Below are 19,878 nucleotides of genomic sequence, written 5' to 3' on the forward strand. Positions count from 1 at the left end.
ACCCTGGCTGGCTTGTTGATATTGTGGTGTTAAACCTGGCCTGGCTTTGTTGATATTGTGGTGTTAAACCTCTGTCCTGGCTTTGTTGATATTGTGTTAAACCTGGCCTGGCTTTGTTGATATTGTGTTAAACCTGGCCTGGCTTTGTTGATATTGTGTTGTTAAACCTCTGTCCTGGCTTTGTTGATATTGTGTTGTTAAACCTGGCCTGGCTTTGTTGATATTGTGTTAAACCTCTGGCCTGGCTTTGTTGATATTGTGGTGTTAAACCTGGCCTGGCTTTGTTGATATTGTGGTGTTAAACCTGGCCTGGCTTTGTTGATATTGTGGTGTTAAACCTGGCCTGGCTTTGTTGATATTGTGTTAAACCTGGCCTGGCTTTGTTGATATTGTGTTAAACCTGGCCTGGCTTGTTGATATTGTGTTAAACCTCTGTCCTGGTTTGTTGATATTGTGTTAAACGGCCTGGCCTTGTATTGTGTTACCTCTGGCCTGGTTGTTGATATGTTGTCTAAACCTGGCCTGGCTTTGTTGATATTGTGTTAAACCTGGCCTGGCTTTGTTGATATTGTGTTGTTAAACCTCTGTCCTGGTTTGTTGATATTGTGTTAAACCTGGCTGGCTCTGTTGAATTGTGTTAAACCTCTGTCTGGTTGTTGAATTGTGTTAAACCTGGCCTGGCTTTGTTGATATTGTGTTAAACCTGGCCTGGCTTTGTTGATATTGTGGTGTTAAACCTCTGTCCTGGCTTTGTTGATATTGTGTTAAACCTCTGTCCTGGCTTTGTTGATATTGTGTTAAACCTCTGTCCTGGCTTTGTTGATATTGTGTTAAATATATTGTATATGTATATATATTGTGTTCCTGTCCCCCCAGGTGTTGGAGAATAAGATGAAGAATGCGGAGGCAGAGAGGGAGAAGGAACTGAAAGCTGCTCAACAGAAAGTCAACTCTGCTAAAACCAAGGCTGACGCCTTCAGTAAGAAGCTGAAGGAGAGACAACAGGTGGAGTCACACACACACAGACAGACACACACACACACACACACACACACACACAGACACACACACAGACACACACACACACACACACACACACACACACAGACACAGACACAGACATAGACACACACACACACACACACACAGACACACAGACACACACACACAGACACACGTCCGTCCGTGGCGGAGACAGACAGACAGACAGACAGACAGACACATTTGAATTCTGTGCCAACTGTCCCCAAAACCAAAGACACCAACACAATAACCCGGGTTACATTACCCAAGAAATAAACTGGGTTACATTACCCCAGCAATAACCCGGGTTACATTACCCCAGCAATAACCCGGGTTACATTACCCCAGCAATAACCCGGTTTACATTACCCCAGCAATAACCCGGTTACATTACCCCAGCAATAACCCGGGTTACATTACCCCAGCAATAACCCGGGTTACATTACCCCAGCAATAACCCGGGTTACATTACCCCAGCAATAACCCGGGTTACATTACCCCAGCAATAACCCGGGTTACATTACCCCAGCAATAACATTATTCAAGACCCTCCACAGTGTACAAACAAGGGGGCTGCACTTTTGATTTGACGTGAAAGTTGTGTATAACCCTGTGTGTGTGTGTGTGTGTGTGTGTGTGTGTGTGTGTGTGTGTGTGTGCAGGAGGCTGAGTCCCTGGTCCTAGAGTTGGAGGAGTTGAAGAGGGAGCAGGCTGGCTATCAACAACAGATACTGGCAGTAGACGAAGCCATGACGACCATCCAGGAACAGATAGAGAACATGTCTACCACCGTGGCAGAGAACAAGGTACCATACACGTCACTGTTATCAGGTTAGCTAGGAGTCCCTTTACTCTGCTACGGTCCCAGCCACGCTCTGGGTCACTATGAGGGAGACAGAGACACGTCACTGACTGTTATCAGGTTAGCTAGGAGTCCCTTTACTCTGCTACGGTCCCAGCCACGCTCTGGGTCACTATGAGGGAGACAGAGACACGTCACTGACTGTTATCAGGTTAGCTAGGAGTCCCTTTACTCTGCTACGGTCCCAGCCACGCTCTGGGTCACTATGAGGGAGACAGAGACACGTCACTGACTGTTATCAGGTTAGCTAGGAGTCCCTTTACTCTGCTACGGTCCCAGCCACGCTCTGGGTCACTATGAGGGAGACAGAGACACGTCACTGACTGTTATCAGGTTAGCTAGGAGTCCCTTTACTCTGCTACGGTCCCAGCCACGCTCTGGGTCACTATGAGGGAGACAGAGACACGTCACTGTTATCAGGTTAGCTAGGAGTCCCTTTACTCTGCTACGGTCCCAGCCACGCTCTGGGTCACTATGAGGGAGACAGAGACACGTCACTGTTATCAGGTTAGCTAGGAGTCCCTTTACTCTGCTACGGTCCCAGCCACGCTCTGGGTCACTATGAGGGAGACAGAGACACGTCACTGTTATCAGGTTAGCTAGGAGTCCCTTTCCTCTGCTACGGTCCCAGCCACGCTCTGGGTCACTATGAGGGAGACAGAGACACGTCACTGTTATCAGGTTAGCTAGGAGTCCCTTTACTCTGCTACGGTCCCAGCCACGCTCTGGGTCACTATGAGGGAGACAGAGACACGTCACTGTTATCAGGTTAGCTAGGAGTCCCTTTACTCTGCTACGGTCCCAGCCACGCTCTGGGTCACTATGAGGGAGACAGAGACACGTCACTGACTGTTATCAGGTTAGCTAGGAGTCCCTTTACTCTGCTACGGTCCCAGCCACGCTCTGGGTCACTATGAGGGAGACAGAGACACGTCACTGTTATCAGGTTAGCTAGGAGTCCCTTTACTCTGCTACGGTCCCAGCCACGCTCTGGGTCACTATGAGGGAGACAGAGACACGTCACTGTTATCAGGTTAGCTAGGAGTCCCTTTACTCTGCTACGGTCCCAGCCACGCTCTGGGTCACTATGAGGGAGACAGAGACACGTCACTGACTGTTATCAGGTTAGCTAGGAGTCCCTTTACTCTGCTACGGTCCCAGCCACGCTCTGGGTCACTATGAGGGAGACAGAGACACGTCACTGACTGTTATCAGGTTAGCTAGGAGTCCCTTTACTCTGCTACGGTCCCAGCCACGCTCTGGGTCACTATGAGGGAGACAGAGACACGTCACTGACTGTTATCAGGTTAGCTAGGAGTCCCTTTACTCTGCTCCGGTCCCAGCCACGCTCTGGGTCACTATGAGGGAGACAGAGACACGTCACTGACTGTTATCAGGTTAGCTAGGAGTCCCTTTACTCTGCTACGGTCCCAGCCACGCTCTGGGTCACTATGAGGGAGACAGAGACACGTCACTGTTATCAGGTTAGCTAGGAGTCCCTTTACTCTGCTACGGTCCCAGCCACGCTCTGGGTCACTATGAGGGGGACAGAGACACGTCACTACTGTAAGTCTCTCTGGATAAGAGAGTCTGCTAAATGACTCCCTACTGTAAGTCTCTCTGGATAAGAGAGTCTGCTAAATGACTCACTACTGTAAGTCTCTCTGGATAAGAGAGTCTGCTAAATGACTCACTACTGTAAGTCTCTCTGGATAAGAGAGTCTGCTAAATGACTCACTACTGTCAGTCTCTCTGGATAAGAGAGTCTACTAAATGACTCACTACTGTAAGTCTCTCTGGATAAGAGAGTCTGCTAAATGACTCCCTACTGTAAGTCTCTCTGGATAAGAGAGTCTGCTAAATGACTCCCTACTGTAAGTCTCTCTGGATAAGAGAGTCTGCTAAATGACTCCCTACTGTAAGTCTCTCTGGATAAGAGAGTCTGTTAAATGACTCACTACTGTAAGTCTCTCTGGATAAGAGAGTCTGCTAAATGACTCACTACTGTAAGTCTCTCTGGATAAGAGAGTCTGCTAAATGACTCCCTACTGTAAATGTCACATCAATAATCAAGTCAGCCAAGAAAACCTTCCCGTTGCTCAGGTTGAAAGAGACAGGAGAGGACCACACCGAGGTGTGTTATGGTCTCTCTGAGCTGGGTGACACCACACACACACGGTGTACCTGTAGTCGAAGCGTAGGTTCGGGAAGCGGGACATCAGACCCTCGTAGGTATTTCTGAGGGTGGTGACCTCACGGTTCAGCTGTCTCTTCCTCTCCAGAAGTCCCTCCTCCTTTCCATCTGATAAACAACACATCAGACGTCAACGCCAGGCTCAACATTTAAAACCTTCAACGCCAGCCTCGACATTTTACCATCAACGCCAGCCTCGACATTTTACCATCAACGCCAGCCTCGGCACTTTACCATCAACGCCAGCCTCGGCACTTTACCATCAACGCCAGCCTCGGCACTTTACCATCAACGCCAGCCTCGGCACTTTACCATCAACGCCAGCCTCGGCATTTTACCATCAACGCCAGCCTCGGCATTTTACCATCAACGCCAGCCTCGGCATTTTACCATCAACGCCAGCCTCGGCATTTTACCATCAACGCCAGCCTCGGCATTTTACCATCAACGCCAGCCTCGGCATTTTACCATCAACGCCAGCCTCGGCATTTTACCATCAACGCCAGCCTCGGCATTTTACCATCAACGCCAGCCTCGGCATTTTACCATCAACGCCAGCCTCGGCATTTTACCATCAACGCCAGCCTCGGCATTTTACCATCAACGCCAGCCTCGGCATTTTACCATCAACGCCAGCCTCGGCATTTTACCATCAACGCCAGCCTCGGCATTTTACCATCAACGCCAGCCTCGGCATTTTACCATCAACGCCAGCCTCGGCATTTTACCATCAACGCCAGCCTCGGCATTTTACCATCAACGCCAGCCTCGACATTTTACCATCAACGCCAGCCTCGACATTTTACCATCAACGCCAGCCTCGGCATTTTACCATCAACGCCAGCCTCGGCATTTTACCATCAACGCCAGCCTCGACATTTTACCATCAACGCCAGCCTCGACATTTTACCATCAACGCCAGCCTAAACATTTACCATCAACGCCAGCCTCTAGTTTCTCTCTCTCCTCTACCTTGGTACTGTAGTTAACCCCAGATCAGCCTCTAGTTTCTCCCTCTCCTCTACCTTGGTACTGTAGTTAACCCCAGATCAGCCTCTAGTTTCTCCCTCTCTCTCCTCTACCTTGGTACTGTAGTTAACCCCAGATCAGCCTCTAGTTTCTCCCTCTCTCTCCTCTACCTTGGTACTGTAGTTAACCCCAGATCAGCCTCTAGTTTCTCCCTCTCCTCTACCTTGGTACTGTAGTTAACCCCAGATCAGCCTCTAGTTTCTCCCTCTCCTCTACCTTGGTACTGTAGTTAACCCCAGATCAGCCTCTAGTTTCTCCCTCCCTCTCCTCTACCTTGGTACTGTAGTTAACCCCAGATCAGCCTCTAGTTTCTCCCTCTATCCTCTACCTTGGTACTGTAGTTAACCCCAGATCAGCCTCTAGTTTCTCTCTCTCCTCTACCTTGGTACTGTAGTTAACCCCAGATCAGCCTCTAGTTTCTCCCTCTCCTCTACCTTGGTACTGTAGTTAACCCCAGATCAGCCTCTAGTTTCTCCCTCTCCTCTACCTTGGTACTGTAGTTAACCCCAGATCAGCCTCTAGTTTCTCCCTCCCTCTCCTCTACCTTGGTACTGTAGTTAACCCCAGATCAGCCTCTAGTTTCTCTCCCTCTCCTCTACCTTGGTACTGTAGTTAACCCCAGATCAGCCTCTAGTTTCTCCCTCTCCTCTACCTTGGTACTGTAGTTAACCCCAGATCAGCCTCTAGTTTCTCCCTCTCCTCTACCTTGGTACTGTAGTTAACCCCAGATCAGCCTCTAGTTTCTCCCTCTCTCTCCTCTACCTTGGTACTGTAGTTAACCCCAGATCAGCCTCTAGTTTCTCCCTCTCTCTCCTCTACCTTGGTACTGTAGTTAACCCCAGATCAGCCTCTAGTTTCTCTCCCTCTCCTCTACCTTGGTACTGTAGTTAACCCCAGATCAGCCTCTAGTTTCTCCCTCTCCTCTACCTTGGTACTGTAGTTTCTCCATATCAGCCTCTATTTTCTCCCTCTCCTCTACCTTGGTACTGTAGTTAACCCCAGATCAGCCTCTAGTTTCTCCCTCTCTCCTCTACCTTGGTACTGTAGTTAACCCCAGATCAGCCTCTAGTTTCTCCCTCTCCTCTACCTTGGTACTCTAGTTTCTCTCTCTCCTCTACCTTGGTACTGTAGTTAACCCCAGATCAGCCTCTAGTTTCTCCCTCTCCTCTACCTTGGTACTGTAGTTAACCCCAGATCAGCCTCTAGTTTCTCCCTCTCCTCTACCTTGGTACTGTAGTTAACCCCAGATCAGCCTCTAGTTTCTCTCTCTCCTCTACCTTGGTACTGTAGTTAACCCCAGATCAGCCTCTAGTTTCTCCCTCTCCTCTACCTTGGTACTGTAGTTAACCCCAGATCAGCCTCTAGTTTCTCCCTCTCCTCTACCTTGGTACTGTAGTTAACCCCAGATCAGCCTCTAGTTTCTCCCTCTCCTCTACCTTGGTACTGTAGTTAACCCCAGATCAGCCTCTAGTTTCTCCCTCCCTCCTCTACCTTGGTACTGTAGTTAACCCCAGATCAGCCTCTAGTTTCTCCCTCTCCTCTACCTTGGTACTGTAGTTTCTCCAGATCAGCCTCTAGTTTCTCCCTCTCCTCTACCTTGGTACTGTAGTTAACCCCAGATCAGCCTCTAGTTTCTCCCTCTCTCTCCTCTACCTTGGTACTGTAGTTAACCCCAGATCAGCCTCTAGTTTCTCCCTCTCCTCTACCTTGGTACTGTAGTTAACCCCAGATCAGCCTCTAGTTTCTCCCTCTCTCCTCTACCTTGGTACTGTAGTTAACCCCAGATCAGCCTCTAGTTTCTCCCTCTCCTCTACCTTGGTACTGTAGTTTCTCCATATCAGCCTCTAGTTTCTCCCTCCCTCCTCTACCTTGGTACTGTAGTTAACCCCAGATCAGCCTCTAGTTTCTCCCTCTCTCTCCTCTACCTTGGTACTGTAGTTAACCCCAGATCAGCCTCTAGTTTCTCCCTCTCCTCTACCTTGGTACTGTAGTTAACCCCAGATCAGCCTCTAGTTTCTCTCTCTCCTCTACCTTGGTACTGTAGTTAACCCCAGATCAGCCTCTAGTTTCTCCCTCTCCTCTACCTTGGTACTGTAGTTAACCCCAGATCAGCCTCTAGTTTCTCTCTCTCCTCTACCTTGGTACTGTAGTTAACCCCAGATCAGCCTCTAGTTTCTCCCTCTCCTCTACCTTGGTACTGTAGTTAACCCCAGATCAGCCTCTAGTTTCTCCCTCTCCTCTACCTTGGTACTGTAGTTAACCTCATATCAGCCTCTAGTTTCTCCCTCTCCTCTACCTTGGTACTGTAGTTAACCCCAGATCAGCCTCTAGTTTCTCCCTCTCCTCTACCTTGGTACTGTAGTTAACCCCAGATCAGCCTCTAGTTTCTCCCTCTCTCTCCTCTACCTTGGTACTGTAGTTAACCCCAGATCAGCCTCTAGTTTCTCTCTCTCCTCTACCTTGGTACTGTAGTTAACCCCAGATCAGCCTCTAGTTTCTCCCTCTCCTCTACCTTGGCACTGTAGTTTCTCCAGATCAGCCTCTAGTTTCTCCCTCTCCTCTACCTTGGTACTGTAGTTTCTCCAGATCAGCCTCTAGTTTCTCCCTCTCCTCTACCTTGGTACTGTAGTTAACCCCAGATCAGCCTCTAGTTTCTCTCTCTCCTCTACCTTGGTACTGTAGTTTCTCCATATCAGCCTCTAGTTTCTCCCTCTCCTCTACCTTGGTACTGTAGTTAACCCCAGATCAGCCTCTAGTTTCTCCCTCTCCTCTACCTTGGTACTGTAGTTAACCCCAGATCAGCCTCTAGTTTCTCTCCCTCTCCTCTACCTTGGTACTGTAGTTAACCCCAGATCAGCCTCTAGTTTCTCCCTCTCCTCTACCTTGGTACTGTAGTTAACCCCAGATCAGCCTCTAGTTTCTCCTTCTCTCCTCTACCTTGGTACTGTAGTTAACCCCAGATCAGCCTCTAGTTTCTCCCTCCCTCTCCTCTACCTTGGTACTGTAGTTAACCCCAGATCAGCCTCTAGTTTCTCTCCCTCTCCTCTACCTTGGTACTGTAGTTAACCCCAGATCAGCCTCTAGTTTCTCCCTCTCCTCTACCTTGGTACTGTAGTTAACCCCAGATCAGCCTCTAGTTTCTCCCTCTCCTCTACCTTGGTACTGTAGTTAACCCCAGATCAGCCTCTAGTTTCTCCCTCTCTCTCCTCTACCTTGGTACTGTAGTTAACCCCAGATCAGCCTCTAGTTTCTCCCTCTCCTCTACCTTGGTACTGTAGTTAACCCCAGATCAGCCTCTAGTTTCTCCCTCTCCTCTACCTTGGTACTGTAGTTAACCCCAGATCAGCCTCTAGTTTCTCCCTCTCCTCTACCTTGGTACTGTAGTTAACCCCAGATCAGCCTCTAGTTTCTCCCTCTCCTCTACCTTGGTACTGTAGTTAACCCCAGATCAGCCTCTAGTTTCTCCCTCTCCTCTACCTTGGTACTGTAGTTAACCCCAGATCAGCCTCTAGTTTCTCCCTCTCCTCTACCTTGGTACTGTAGTTAACCCCAGATCAGCCTCTAGTTTCTCTCCCTCTCCTCTACCTTGGTACTGTAGTTAACCCCAGATCAGCCTCTAGTTTCTCCCTCTCCTCTACCTTGGTACTGTAGTTAACCCCAGATCAGCCTCTAGTTTCTCCCTCCTCTCCTCTACCTTGGTACTGTAGTTAACCCCATATCAGCCTCTAGTTTCTCCCTCTCCTCTACCTTGGTACTGTAGTTAACCCCAGATCAGCCTCTAGTTTCTCCCTCTCCTCTACCTTGGTACTGTAGTTAACCCCAGATCAGCCTCTAGTTTCTCCCTCTCCTCTACCTTGGTACTGTAGTTAACCCCAGATCAGCCTCTAGTTTCTCCCTCTCCTCTACCTTGGTACTGTAGTTAACCCCAGATCAGCCTCTAGTTTCTCCCTCTCCTCTACCTTGGTACTGTAGTTAACCCCAGACCAGCCTCTAGTTTCTCCCTCTCCTCTACCTTGGTACTGTAGTTAACCCCAGATCAGCCTCTAGTTTCTCCCTCTCCTCTACCTTGGTACTGTAGTTAACCCCAGATCAGCCTCTAGTTTCTCCCTCTCCTCTACCTTGGTACTGTAGTTAACCCCAGATCAGCCTCTAGTTTCTCCCTCTCCTCTACCTTGGTACTGTAGTTAACCCCAGATCAGCCTCTAGTTTCTCCCTCTCCTCTACCTTGGTACTGTAGTTAACCTCATATCAGCCTCTAGTTTCTCCCTCTCCTCTACCTTGGTACTGTAGTTAACCCCATATCAGCCTCTAGTTTCTCCCTCTCCTCTACCTTGGTACTCTAGTTTCTCCCTCTCCTCTACCTTGGTACTGTAGTTAACCCCAGATCAGCCTCTAGTTTCTCCCTCTCCTCTACCTTGGTACTGTAGTTAACCCCAGATCAGCCTCTAGTTTCTCCCTCTCCTCTACCTTGGTACTGTAGTTAACCCCAGATCAGCCTCTAGTTTCTCCCTCTCCTCTACCTTGGTACTGTAGTTTCTCCAGATCAGCCTCTAGTTTCTCCCTCTCCTCTACCTTGGTACTGTAGTTTCTCCAGATCAGCCTCTAGTTTCTCCCTCTCCTCTACCTTGGTACTGTAGTTAACCCCAGATCAGCCTCTAGTTTCTCCCTCTCCTCTACCTTGGTACTGTAGTTAACCCCAGATCAGCCTCTAGTTTCTCCCTCTCCTCTACCTTGGTACTGTAGTTAACCCCAGATCAGCCTCTAGTTTCTCTCTCTCCTCTACCTTGGTACTGTAGTTAACCCCAGATCAGCCTCTAGTTTCTCCCTCTCCTCTACCTTGGTACTGTAGTTAACCCCATATCAGCCTCTAGTTTCTCCCTCTCCTCTACCTTGGTACTGTAGTTAACCTCATATCAGCCTCTAGTTTCTCCCTCTCCTCTACCTTGGTACTGTAGTTAACCCCAGATCAGCCTCTAGTTTCTCCCTCTCCTCTACCTTGGTACTGTAGTTAACCCCAGATCAGCCTCTAGTTTCTCTCTCTCCTCTACCTTGGTACTGTAGTTAACCCCATATCAGCCTCTAGTTTCTCCCTCTCCTCTACCTTGGTACTGTAGTTAACCCCAGATCAGCCTCTAGTGTCTCCCTCTCCTCTACCTTGGTACTGTAGTTAACCCCATATCAGCCTCTAGTTTCTCCCTCTCCTCTACCTTGGTACTGTAGTTAACCCCAGATCAGCCTCTAGTTTCTCCCTCTCCTCTACCTTGGTACTGTAGTTAACCCCAGATCAGCCTCTAGTGTCTCCCTCTCCTCTACCTTGGTACTGTAGTTAACCCCATATCAGCCTCTAGTTTCTCCCTCTCCTCTACCTTGGTACTGTAGTTTCTCCAGATCAGCCTCTATTTTCTCCTTGTTCTTCTTGACAGTGTTGAAGGCCTCCTGGTCTTTCTGGTAACCAGAGTCCATCTTCTTGACCTCCGTCTGCTTGGCCTTCAACTCCTGCTGGGCGTGTTTCAGCTTCATCTGGGCCTGGGGGAGAAGCAAAGACAGGAAGAGAATGAAGACTCACTCATCCGACACAGCGGGAAAAACTCATCCGACACAGCGGGAAAAGCTCATCCGACACAGCAGGAAAAACTCATCCGACACAGCAGGAAAAACTCATCCGACACAGCAGGAAAAACTCATCCGACACAGCAGGAAAAACTCATCCGACACAGCAGGAAAAACTCATCCGACACAGCAGGAAAAACTCATCCGACACAGCAGGAAAAACTCATCCGACACAGCAGGAAAAACTCATCCGACACAGCAGGAAAAACTCATCCGACACAGCAGGAAAAACTCATCCGACACAGCAGGAAAAACTCATCCGACACAGCAGGAAAAACTCAGTCACAACTCTTTTATTGAGGTCATCATTCTCATTCAGTTTGCATTCTTTGAAGGTCGTAGGTCAGATATTAGAGGTCAGAGTCACCTGTTAGTCCTGTGTCAGCTTTACTCATATCCTTTCTACAATCAATCAACTCTCTGTTTCGACACAAAATCAATCAACTGTTTCAATACAAAATCAATCAACTCTCTGTTTCAATACAAAATCAATCAACTCTCTGTTTCAATACAAAATCAATCAACTCTCTGTTTCGACACAAAATCAATCAACTGTTTCAATACATTATATTATGAATCAATCCCTTCTCACCTGTTTGGCCTCGGTGTCAGCTTTACTCATGTCATTCTTGCAGGTCATCATCTGTCCGGCGAGCGTGGCCTCTTCTCCGTCCTCATTGGTGGACAGCCCTGCGGACACAGCCTTGAAATGACACTGTGCGGCCTCTAGGGCGGCGCTGTCCTTCTGACCTTCCTCCTGTAGGGCAGACAGCTTCTCCGCTACCTTGGATACCTCTCCTTCCTTAACAACGAGTACCTTCTTATCCTGGGGGGGAAACACAGAGAGGAGAGAGACAGTGGTTTTAGTTAGTCATCTTTCAGGCTGTCTGCTTGTCTTCCTCTCTCACACCACCCCTCTCTCTCACACCACGCCTACACCCCCCCTTCTCTCACACACCCCCCTCTCTCACACCACGTCTACACCCCCCCCTCTCTCACACCACGCCTACACCCCCCCTCTCACACACACACCACGCCTACACCCCCCCTCTCACACACACACCACCCCTACACCCCCCCTCTCTCACACCACCCCTACACACCCCCTCTCACACACACCACGCCTACACCCCCTCTCACACACACACCACCCCTACACCCCCCCCTCTTTCTCACACCCCCCCTACACACACCCTCTCACACACACCACCCCCTCTCACACACCACCCCTACACCCCCCCTACACACACCCTCTCACACACACCATCCCCTCTCACACACCACCCCTACACCCCCCTCTCACACCCCCTCTCACACACACCACCCCTACACCCCCCTCTCACACACCCCCTCTCACACACACCACCCCTACACCCCCCCCTCACACACACCACCCCTACACCCCCCCTCTCTCACACCCCCCCCCCCCCCTACACACACCCTCTCACACACAACCCCCCCTCTCACACACACCACCCCTACACCCCCTCTCTTTATCCTCCCTCCTCTCACCTCCTCCATGCTCTTCACCAGTTCCTTCCTCTTCTTGGTCTCATCTAACAGGTTCTGTTTCTTCATGTCCACAGCACTCTGGGCTTTAGCATCGACCCTCTGGACCTCAGACAGAGTCTCCTCTAAACCCTTCAGCACTCCACCAACCTCCTGTAGGACAGGAGAGACAGGCAGACATCAGGACACCCCCCCCGACAGACGTCAGGACACCCCCCCGACAGGCGTCAGGACACCCCCCCCCCCCCCCCCCCACCCGACGTCAGGACACCCCCCCGACAGGCGTCAGGACACCCCCCACCCCGACAGACGTCAGGACACCCCCCACCCCGACAGACGTCAGGACACCCCCCACCCCGGCAGACGTCAGGACACCCCCCACCCCGGCAGACGTCAGGACACCCCCCACCCCGGCAGACGTCAGGACACCCCCCACCTCGACAGACGTCAGGACACCCCCCACCCCGACAGACGTCAGGACACCCCCCACCCCGACAGACGTCAGGACACCCCCCACCCCGACAGACGTCAGGACACCCGACATAACATAGTCAAATATAATAACCTCCAAGCTAAACGTTTGAAATATATCTGTCCGTGACCAAAGTGCTCATTCAATGAGATTCAACAGCTGCAGATAGAAACGTGTTGCATAGATCTGCCACTATCATTCATTCACATTAGAGAAGTGGTGCCCATCCTCGTTCTATGTTTTGTTTTTTTCTCCAATGCTCCCAGAATGGTTTAATAAAGTTGTATTGAATTGAATAGCATTTCATTACTTGGTCCCTCTTCTTCTGCAGTTCCTGTATCTGGGCGGAGAGTTCCTGGACCTTGTTTTCGTTGTCTGCCATGTTGGCCTGCAGCTGAGTGATGGAGTCCTGCATCACCTTCAGGTCCTCCGCTGACTTCACCTGAGATTTAAAATCGACAATATGTTAAATCAACAACAGTTCCATTAAACCTGACCTGTGAACCCAAATCACAGTGAATTCAATCACATTCCATTCACTTTGTTATTCATCCCCAACGGACACTGCTGGGCTTACAATACACCACGACAACAACACAACACACCATGACAACAAGACACCACTACGACAAGACACCACCACAACTAAAACATGATGTAATATTCCACACAGGACCTTCAGTGTGTGTGTGTGTACCTTGGTCTCCTCAGCGCAGACAAACAGCCAGGCTACGTACAGACGACTCAGGTGCTCCATCTCCCTCATCACCTTCTGGTACTCCAGGTATGAAGAACGCTCCTACAGGAGGACGGAGGGACGGAGAGAGGACAGACGGACGGAGAGAGGACAGAGGGACGGAGAGAGGACAGACGGACGGAGAGAGGACAGACGGACGGAGAGAGGACAGAGGGACGGAGAGAGGACAGAGGGACGGAGAGAGGACAGAGGGACGGAGAGAGGACAGAGGGACAGAGAGAGGACAGAGGGACGGAGAGAGGACAGAGGGACGGAGAGAGGACAGAGGGACGGAGAGAGGACAGACGGACGGAGGACAGAGGGACAGAGAGAGGGACGGAGAGAGGACAGAGGGACAGAGAGAGGGACGGAGAGAGGACAGAGGGACGGAGAGAGGACAGAGGGACGGAGAGAGGACAGAGGGACAGAGAGAGGACAGAGGGACAGAGAGAGGACAGAGGGACAGAGAGAGGACAGAGGGACGGAGAGAGGACAGAGGGACAGAGAGAGGACAGAGGGACGGAGAGAGGACAGAGGGACGGAGAGAGGACAGAGGGACGGAGAGAGGACAGAGAAACAGCGGGACGGCCGTGAAGGAAGACAGAAAGGATAAAGATGGTTAATGAAGGGGAGACATTTAGCAGACGCTCTTACCCAGAAGCACTTACTCTACTGGAATGCTTTCATTATTCATTCCTACTGGTCTCCCGTGGGAATCGAACCCACAACCCCTGGCACTACAAGTGCCATGCTCTACCAACTGAGTGACATGGGATGGACGGAGGCGACAGGAAGTATTAAAGATCCTTGGGGGTGTTTATTCCAGGGTCACACTCATCAGGGGACAACGATTTCATGTTCCTAAAAACACATCTTAAAAACGGGACTTCCTACCTCCTTCAGCTTCTGCATGGTGGGAGTGATCTCTTCGTCAAGGATCTGAACACAACCAAACACAAATTAGTCAAATACAACTAATATCCAAGGCGCCATTGTTGATAGTAGGAGCTATGAGTTGAACCTAGATTCAACTAAAGGCCTGATGAAGAGTTGAACTTAGTTTTCTAGAGAGAAAAACAAACCGTGCCCTTTGGTTCCCCAGGACCAGGAAACACAGAGCTACGTTATGTTAGGAATTTTGTTAATAAATAGTTAAAACAAATTCTAGCTTTAGGTAAAACTATAACTAATTGAACTCTGCATGTCTTGTGAAAAGAGATTTGTGTGGTGGGTCATAGAATAAGCAGAAAGGGTCGTTAAACTATGGTTGAACTGACCCAACTTAGCCCTGAGGTGTTTAGATAAGGCTGTGGGTAACTTTTTAGGTCTTCCATTATCTTGAGTTGTCTGCTAAAGTGGTAATAAATTATAGTGAGCCTTCAGGATAAATGATTATATTGTGTGTCATGTGAGTGCCCTGTGAAGTTGGAATGAACTTTTGAACCTGTTTTCTATTTGTCAGGACAATGAGACTTATTCTGTAACCTATGACGTCATATCTTGTATATAAACCTGTGTTTATGATCAAATGGGAGCGTGCTCCGAGAATAAACACTATTATCTAATTTTAATAAGACTGCATCCTGTCTATTTTATGTTAATAAGTATCTTACAAATTCTTATAAATAGACAGATTGAATTTAATTAATGAGTATATTGGAGGAATTATTTAATTCCACTAACAGTTATCACAGGTAAAATGGCGGCCCCACCGTCTGGATTTCTTTCAGTTTGGCTTCTTTCTTCTCAATGGTTTTCTGGGCGCTGATCTTTTTACACTCATACATCCTGGTTCCTGCTGCCTCCTCTATCATGGCTAGGATCTACGGAGGAGAGAGGAGGGTTAGAGAGAGTTACATCCTGGTTCCTGCTGCCTCCTCTATCATGGCTAGGATCTACGGAGGAGAGAGGAGGGTTAGAGAGAGTTACATCCTGGTTCCTGCTGCCTCCTCTATCATGGCTAGGATCTATGGAGGAGAGAGGAGGGTTAGAGAGTTACATCCTGGTTCCTGCTGCCTCCTCTATCATGGCTAGGATCTACGGAGGAGAGAGGAGGGTTAGAGAGAGTTACATCCTGGTTCCTGCTGCCTCCTCTATCATGGCTAGGATCTACGGAGGAGAGAGGAGGGTTAGAGAGTTACATCCTGGTTCCTGCTGCCTCCTCTATCATGGCTAGGAGCTATGGAGGAGAGAGGAGGGTTAGAGAGAGTTACATCCTGGTTCCTGCTGCCTCCTCTATCATGGCTAGGATCTACAGAGGAGAGAGGAGGGTTAGAGAGTTACATCCTGGTTCCTGCTGCCTCCTCTATCATGGCTAGGATCTACGGAGGAGAGAGGAGGGTTAGAGAGTTACATCCTGGTTCCTGCTGCCTCCTCTATCATGGCTAGGATCTACAGAGGAGAGAGGAGGGTTAGAGAGGAGGGTTAGAGTGTTACATCCTGGTTCCTGCTGCCTCCTCTATCATGGCTAGGATCTATGAAGGAGAGAGGAGGGTTAGAGAGAGTTACATCCTGGTTCCTGCTGCCTCCTCTATCATGGCTAGGATCTACGGAGGAGAGAGGAGGGTTAGAGTGTTACATCCTGGTTCCTGCTGCCTCCTCTATCATGGCTAGGATCTACAGAGGAGAGAGGAGGGTTAGAGAGGAGGGCAAAGGAGTGTTTGTGTGTCTTTCCCCAGGAAGTGTGTGTGTGGGGTTGAGTGTGTACTACAGAAGCTTCAAGTAGCTACAAGACTTCCTGATTCTACAGTGTGTCTGTATATATAGACTTACCTCAGGCGGTTTCATGTTCAGAACCTTGGTGATTCTCCCCTGAAATATTGTAAAGAGAAAGATATAAAAAGAAATATTCAAGTTATGTATAAAACGTGTGGTACCACAGTATGATAAATATATGCTGTTTATCAACAGGTGGAACAACATTCAGCAGTGTATTATTCACTAGAAACCAAAACAGAACCCCAATTTGCCCAATAGAATCTCTTGTTTGTTGCAAAACGATTTGCTACAGTGTGCGACTAATGAACACACCCCAGGTACTTGCGGTGTTCAAACGCCTACCTGCATGATGAGGAAGTGGGGGTTGTTAACGTTGAGGCCTACAGAGCAGAACAGATCCTGTACCCGGGTGTTGTTGGCATTTACCCCGTTGATCAGGTACTTGTTCCTACCACCTATCACCACCTGGGATTTAGAGAAGGATACAGAGACGTGAGAATCCACTCCGCCAAAATAGTAACATTTTAAGAGCGTTCTCTACAGTAAACGGCAGCAGTTTGATTGGCTAATAACAGCTACTCACCACCTGTGAGTAGAACAAGAGGATATGGCAAAGTAATAGATCTGTTCATAGTAAAGGCAGTAACGTTAGTTGGAATAGATAATAATGCATTAGTAAACAGTCAACATCAGTGTCGTGGTTGAGGTGGAAAAAAAACAGGAAACGCATGAGACGTCATCACAGTGAAAAGCATTACTAGTTTGAGTGGCTAGTAACAATACAGCTGAGAAATCCCGTCAGTGGACAGTTAGTGTAGTGATTTTGGGAAGGAGAACAGTCACAGTTGGTACTATTTTCAGACCTAACGCGGTAGCTACCATCTATGCCATAAAGGTTCAACCAGACCACTTGACACAAGTTGTAGTTAGTTAGTAGTATCCCTTAGTTTGGACCTGCTGGAGGAAGGCATACATGTTTTATTTCAGGAACATTACACTTCCCACAAACAGGAATAGAGGAGAACAACTCACCTGTCTTGTGACCGTGATTTCGTCGTGGGTCTCAAATCCAAGAGGACTCTGGCTCTTGTTCGCGTTGTCGAATGTTATGGACACCGTGGCTTTGGTGATGCCGGCCTGACCGTTCTTGTACACCAAATCCTGGAGATTAGCCGCTCGCACCTGGAAGATAAGTTAAGATCAGACGGAAGTAACGTTACAGATCGCTAGCTTCTCCACTAACGTTACTGTAACCCTCGATGAACTTGGGCACGGTAAGCTAACGTTAGCTAGCTAACACAACAAGCTAACTTCAAGGAAATGTCTTCAGCTCACTAATCTGCGAATGAATGAACAAGTAACGTTAGCATATTACCTGAGACAAGTTGGATATCCCCAATAGAAAGCATATCGAGTCGAGAATGTTGGATTTTCCACTCCCGTTGAGTCCAGTAATAGCGTTGAAAAGCGGATCAAATCCGTTGATTTCTGTCCTCTGCGCGTAGGACTTGAACCCTTCTAAGATAATAGATTTGATGTGCATCTTTACGTTGTCCCTTCCCAAACTATTTCCAAAGTAATCCTTTTCGATATTGTAATAACGTCTAAAAAACCACAACGCTATATGGAGAACTAGTGTTGTGGTGCTGTCAACAACAGAAACACTTTCGGCTTTTCGAATTTTGGCGCCAGGCACACTGCCGTTCGCTGGTCCTGCGCATGCGCCTATCCAGACAAATGTCGTTGAAAACCTTTTCTAAACCATTTTATACCCATAGTGTACCAATTTATTTGATACCTTTTTTTAAATTCATTTATTTGAAGTGTTGTAATAATTGTAATAATGTAGCTGTAAATATTAAACAATGTGTTTTCTAGTTGTTGTTTTTTTAGATCAGGCAATTTGGTCATAGAGTCATTTGGTCATAGACCCAGAGGAGCAAAATCGCGAAACAGACCATGCCGGGGTTTGAGAAATCCATGAGAGAAGTGAAAGATTCTTCAATAGTTGTTCATTTTCTCGAAATCGAAAGGCACAGCCTAGATTAGAGCCAACGTCTTAAAGTAGTTGTGAACATGTTGTTACTACCACCTCGTGAAAGTCAAGGAGTGTTTTCGACGGCTTGCACATGCGCAATTTGGCGGGAGACGACCGTTAGACCCGATGACGTGTTTCTGCGCATGAGCTTAGCTAGCCAGCGTCGCCATGACATCGCCTACAACTGTGATCGGGGATTTCTGTTGGAGAAACACTTTCAGCCTATCTTTATACTGTATTGTCTTTGATTTGGTCATCTTTATACTGTACTGTCTTTGATTTGGTCGTCTTTATACCGTACTGTCTTTGATTCGGTCATCTTTATACTGTACTATCTTTGATTTGGTCGTCTTTATACTGTACTATCTTTGATTTGGTCGTCTTTATACTGTACTGTCTTTGATTTGGTCGTCTTTATACTGTACTGTCTTTGATTTGGTCATCTTTATACTGTACTGTCTTTGATTTGGTCATCTTTATACTGTACTGTCTTTGATTTGGTCGTCTTTATACCGTACTGTCTTTGATTCGGTCATCTTTATACTGTACTATCTTTGATTTGGCCGTCTTTATACTGTACTGTCTTTGATTTGGTCATCTTTATACTGTATTGTCTTTGATTTGGTCATCTTTATACTGTACTGTCTTTGATTTGGCCGTCTTTATACTGTACTGTCTTTGATTTGGTCATCTTTATACTGTATTGTCTTTGATTTGGTCATCTTTATACTGTACTGTCTTTGATTTGGTCGTCTTTATACTGTACTGTCTTTGATTCTGTCATCTTTATACTGTACTATCTTTGATTTGGTCGTCTTTATACTGTACTGTCTTTGATTCGGTCATCTTTATACCGTACTGTCTTTGATTTGGTCGTCTTTATACTGTACTGTCTTTGATTTGGTCATCTTTATACTGTACTGTCTTTGATTTGGTCATCTTTATACTGTACTGTCTTTGATTTGGTCGTCTTTATACTGTACTGTCTTTGATTTGGTCGTCTTTATGCTGTACTGTCTTTGATTTGGTCGTTTTTATACTGTACTGTCTTTGATTTGATCAAAAATCATCAAAAATCAAAAATAACCGTAAGATGTCAGAGTTTATTGATTTAGTTTTGCTGCTGCCATCTACGGAAGATATTTGAAAGAGAAAAATTATGAAAAAACTTCTCAAACTGATGGAATGACAACATAAGAAGACAAAAGGAAAGTTGTTACATTTTATTCAGATTATTATCTTGAATCATTTCACATGCTTAGGGAACAGTGTTATAACGTTCAGAATCAGAACAGAGACAAAAGGTTTACTAGTACATGCAACACAGAGACTTAGAAATCTGGAAAGACAATCATTTTAAATAGTGTATTGTTGATACATAATCGAGCCTATGATTCACTCACACACACGGCAGGTAGCCTAGTGGTTAGCGCGTTGGACTAGTAACCAGCAGGTAGCCTAGTGGTTAGCGCGTTGGACTAGTAACCAGCAGGTAGCCTAGTGGTTAGCGTGTTGGACTAGTAACCGAAAGGTTGCAAAATTGAATCACCGAGCTGACAAGGTAAAAATCTGTCGTTCTGTCCCTGAACAAGGCAGTTAACCCACTGTTCCTAGGCCGTCACTAAAAATAAGAATTTGTTCTTAACTGACTTGCCTAGTTAAATAAAGGTTTAAAAAAAACACTCAG

General features: G+C 47.7%; 1 protein-coding gene across 1 annotated transcript in view; it reads right to left on the reverse strand.

The window, feature by feature from the left end:
* smc2 (structural maintenance of chromosomes 2) overlaps nucleotides 1-18,275 on the reverse strand; it is a 42,372-nt gene extending 24,097 nt beyond the window's left edge. Inside the window, exons 1-14 of the mRNA XM_038982500.1 lie at nucleotides 17,529-18,275; nucleotides 17,186-17,335; nucleotides 16,496-16,618; nucleotides 16,208-16,246; nucleotides 15,148-15,258; nucleotides 14,330-14,374; nucleotides 13,397-13,498; nucleotides 13,010-13,141; nucleotides 12,231-12,380; nucleotides 11,311-11,544; nucleotides 10,475-10,634; nucleotides 4,070-4,187; nucleotides 3,245-3,334; nucleotides 3,122-3,152 (exon numbers count right to left, since the gene is read on the reverse strand). Of these exons, the coding sequence (XP_038838428.1) occupies nucleotides 3,122-3,152; nucleotides 3,245-3,334; nucleotides 4,070-4,187; nucleotides 10,475-10,634; nucleotides 11,311-11,544; nucleotides 12,231-12,380; nucleotides 13,010-13,141; nucleotides 13,397-13,498; nucleotides 14,330-14,374; nucleotides 15,148-15,258; nucleotides 16,208-16,246; nucleotides 16,496-16,618; nucleotides 17,186-17,335; nucleotides 17,529-17,696 (1,653 nt within the window). The 5' untranslated portion in view covers nucleotides 17,697-18,275. The remainder of the gene's footprint in view (nucleotides 1-3,121; nucleotides 3,153-3,244; nucleotides 3,335-4,069; nucleotides 4,188-10,474; nucleotides 10,635-11,310; nucleotides 11,545-12,230; nucleotides 12,381-13,009; nucleotides 13,142-13,396; nucleotides 13,499-14,329; nucleotides 14,375-15,147; nucleotides 15,259-16,207; nucleotides 16,247-16,495; nucleotides 16,619-17,185; nucleotides 17,336-17,528) is intronic.
* Nucleotides 18,276-19,878: the final 1,603 nt, after the last annotated feature.

The sequence above is a fragment of the Salvelinus namaycush genome, unplaced genomic scaffold, assembly GCF_016432855.1.
Source record: "Salvelinus namaycush isolate Seneca unplaced genomic scaffold, SaNama_1.0 Scaffold119, whole genome shotgun sequence".
NCBI lineage: Eukaryota > Metazoa > Chordata > Actinopteri > Salmoniformes > Salmonidae > Salvelinus > Salvelinus namaycush.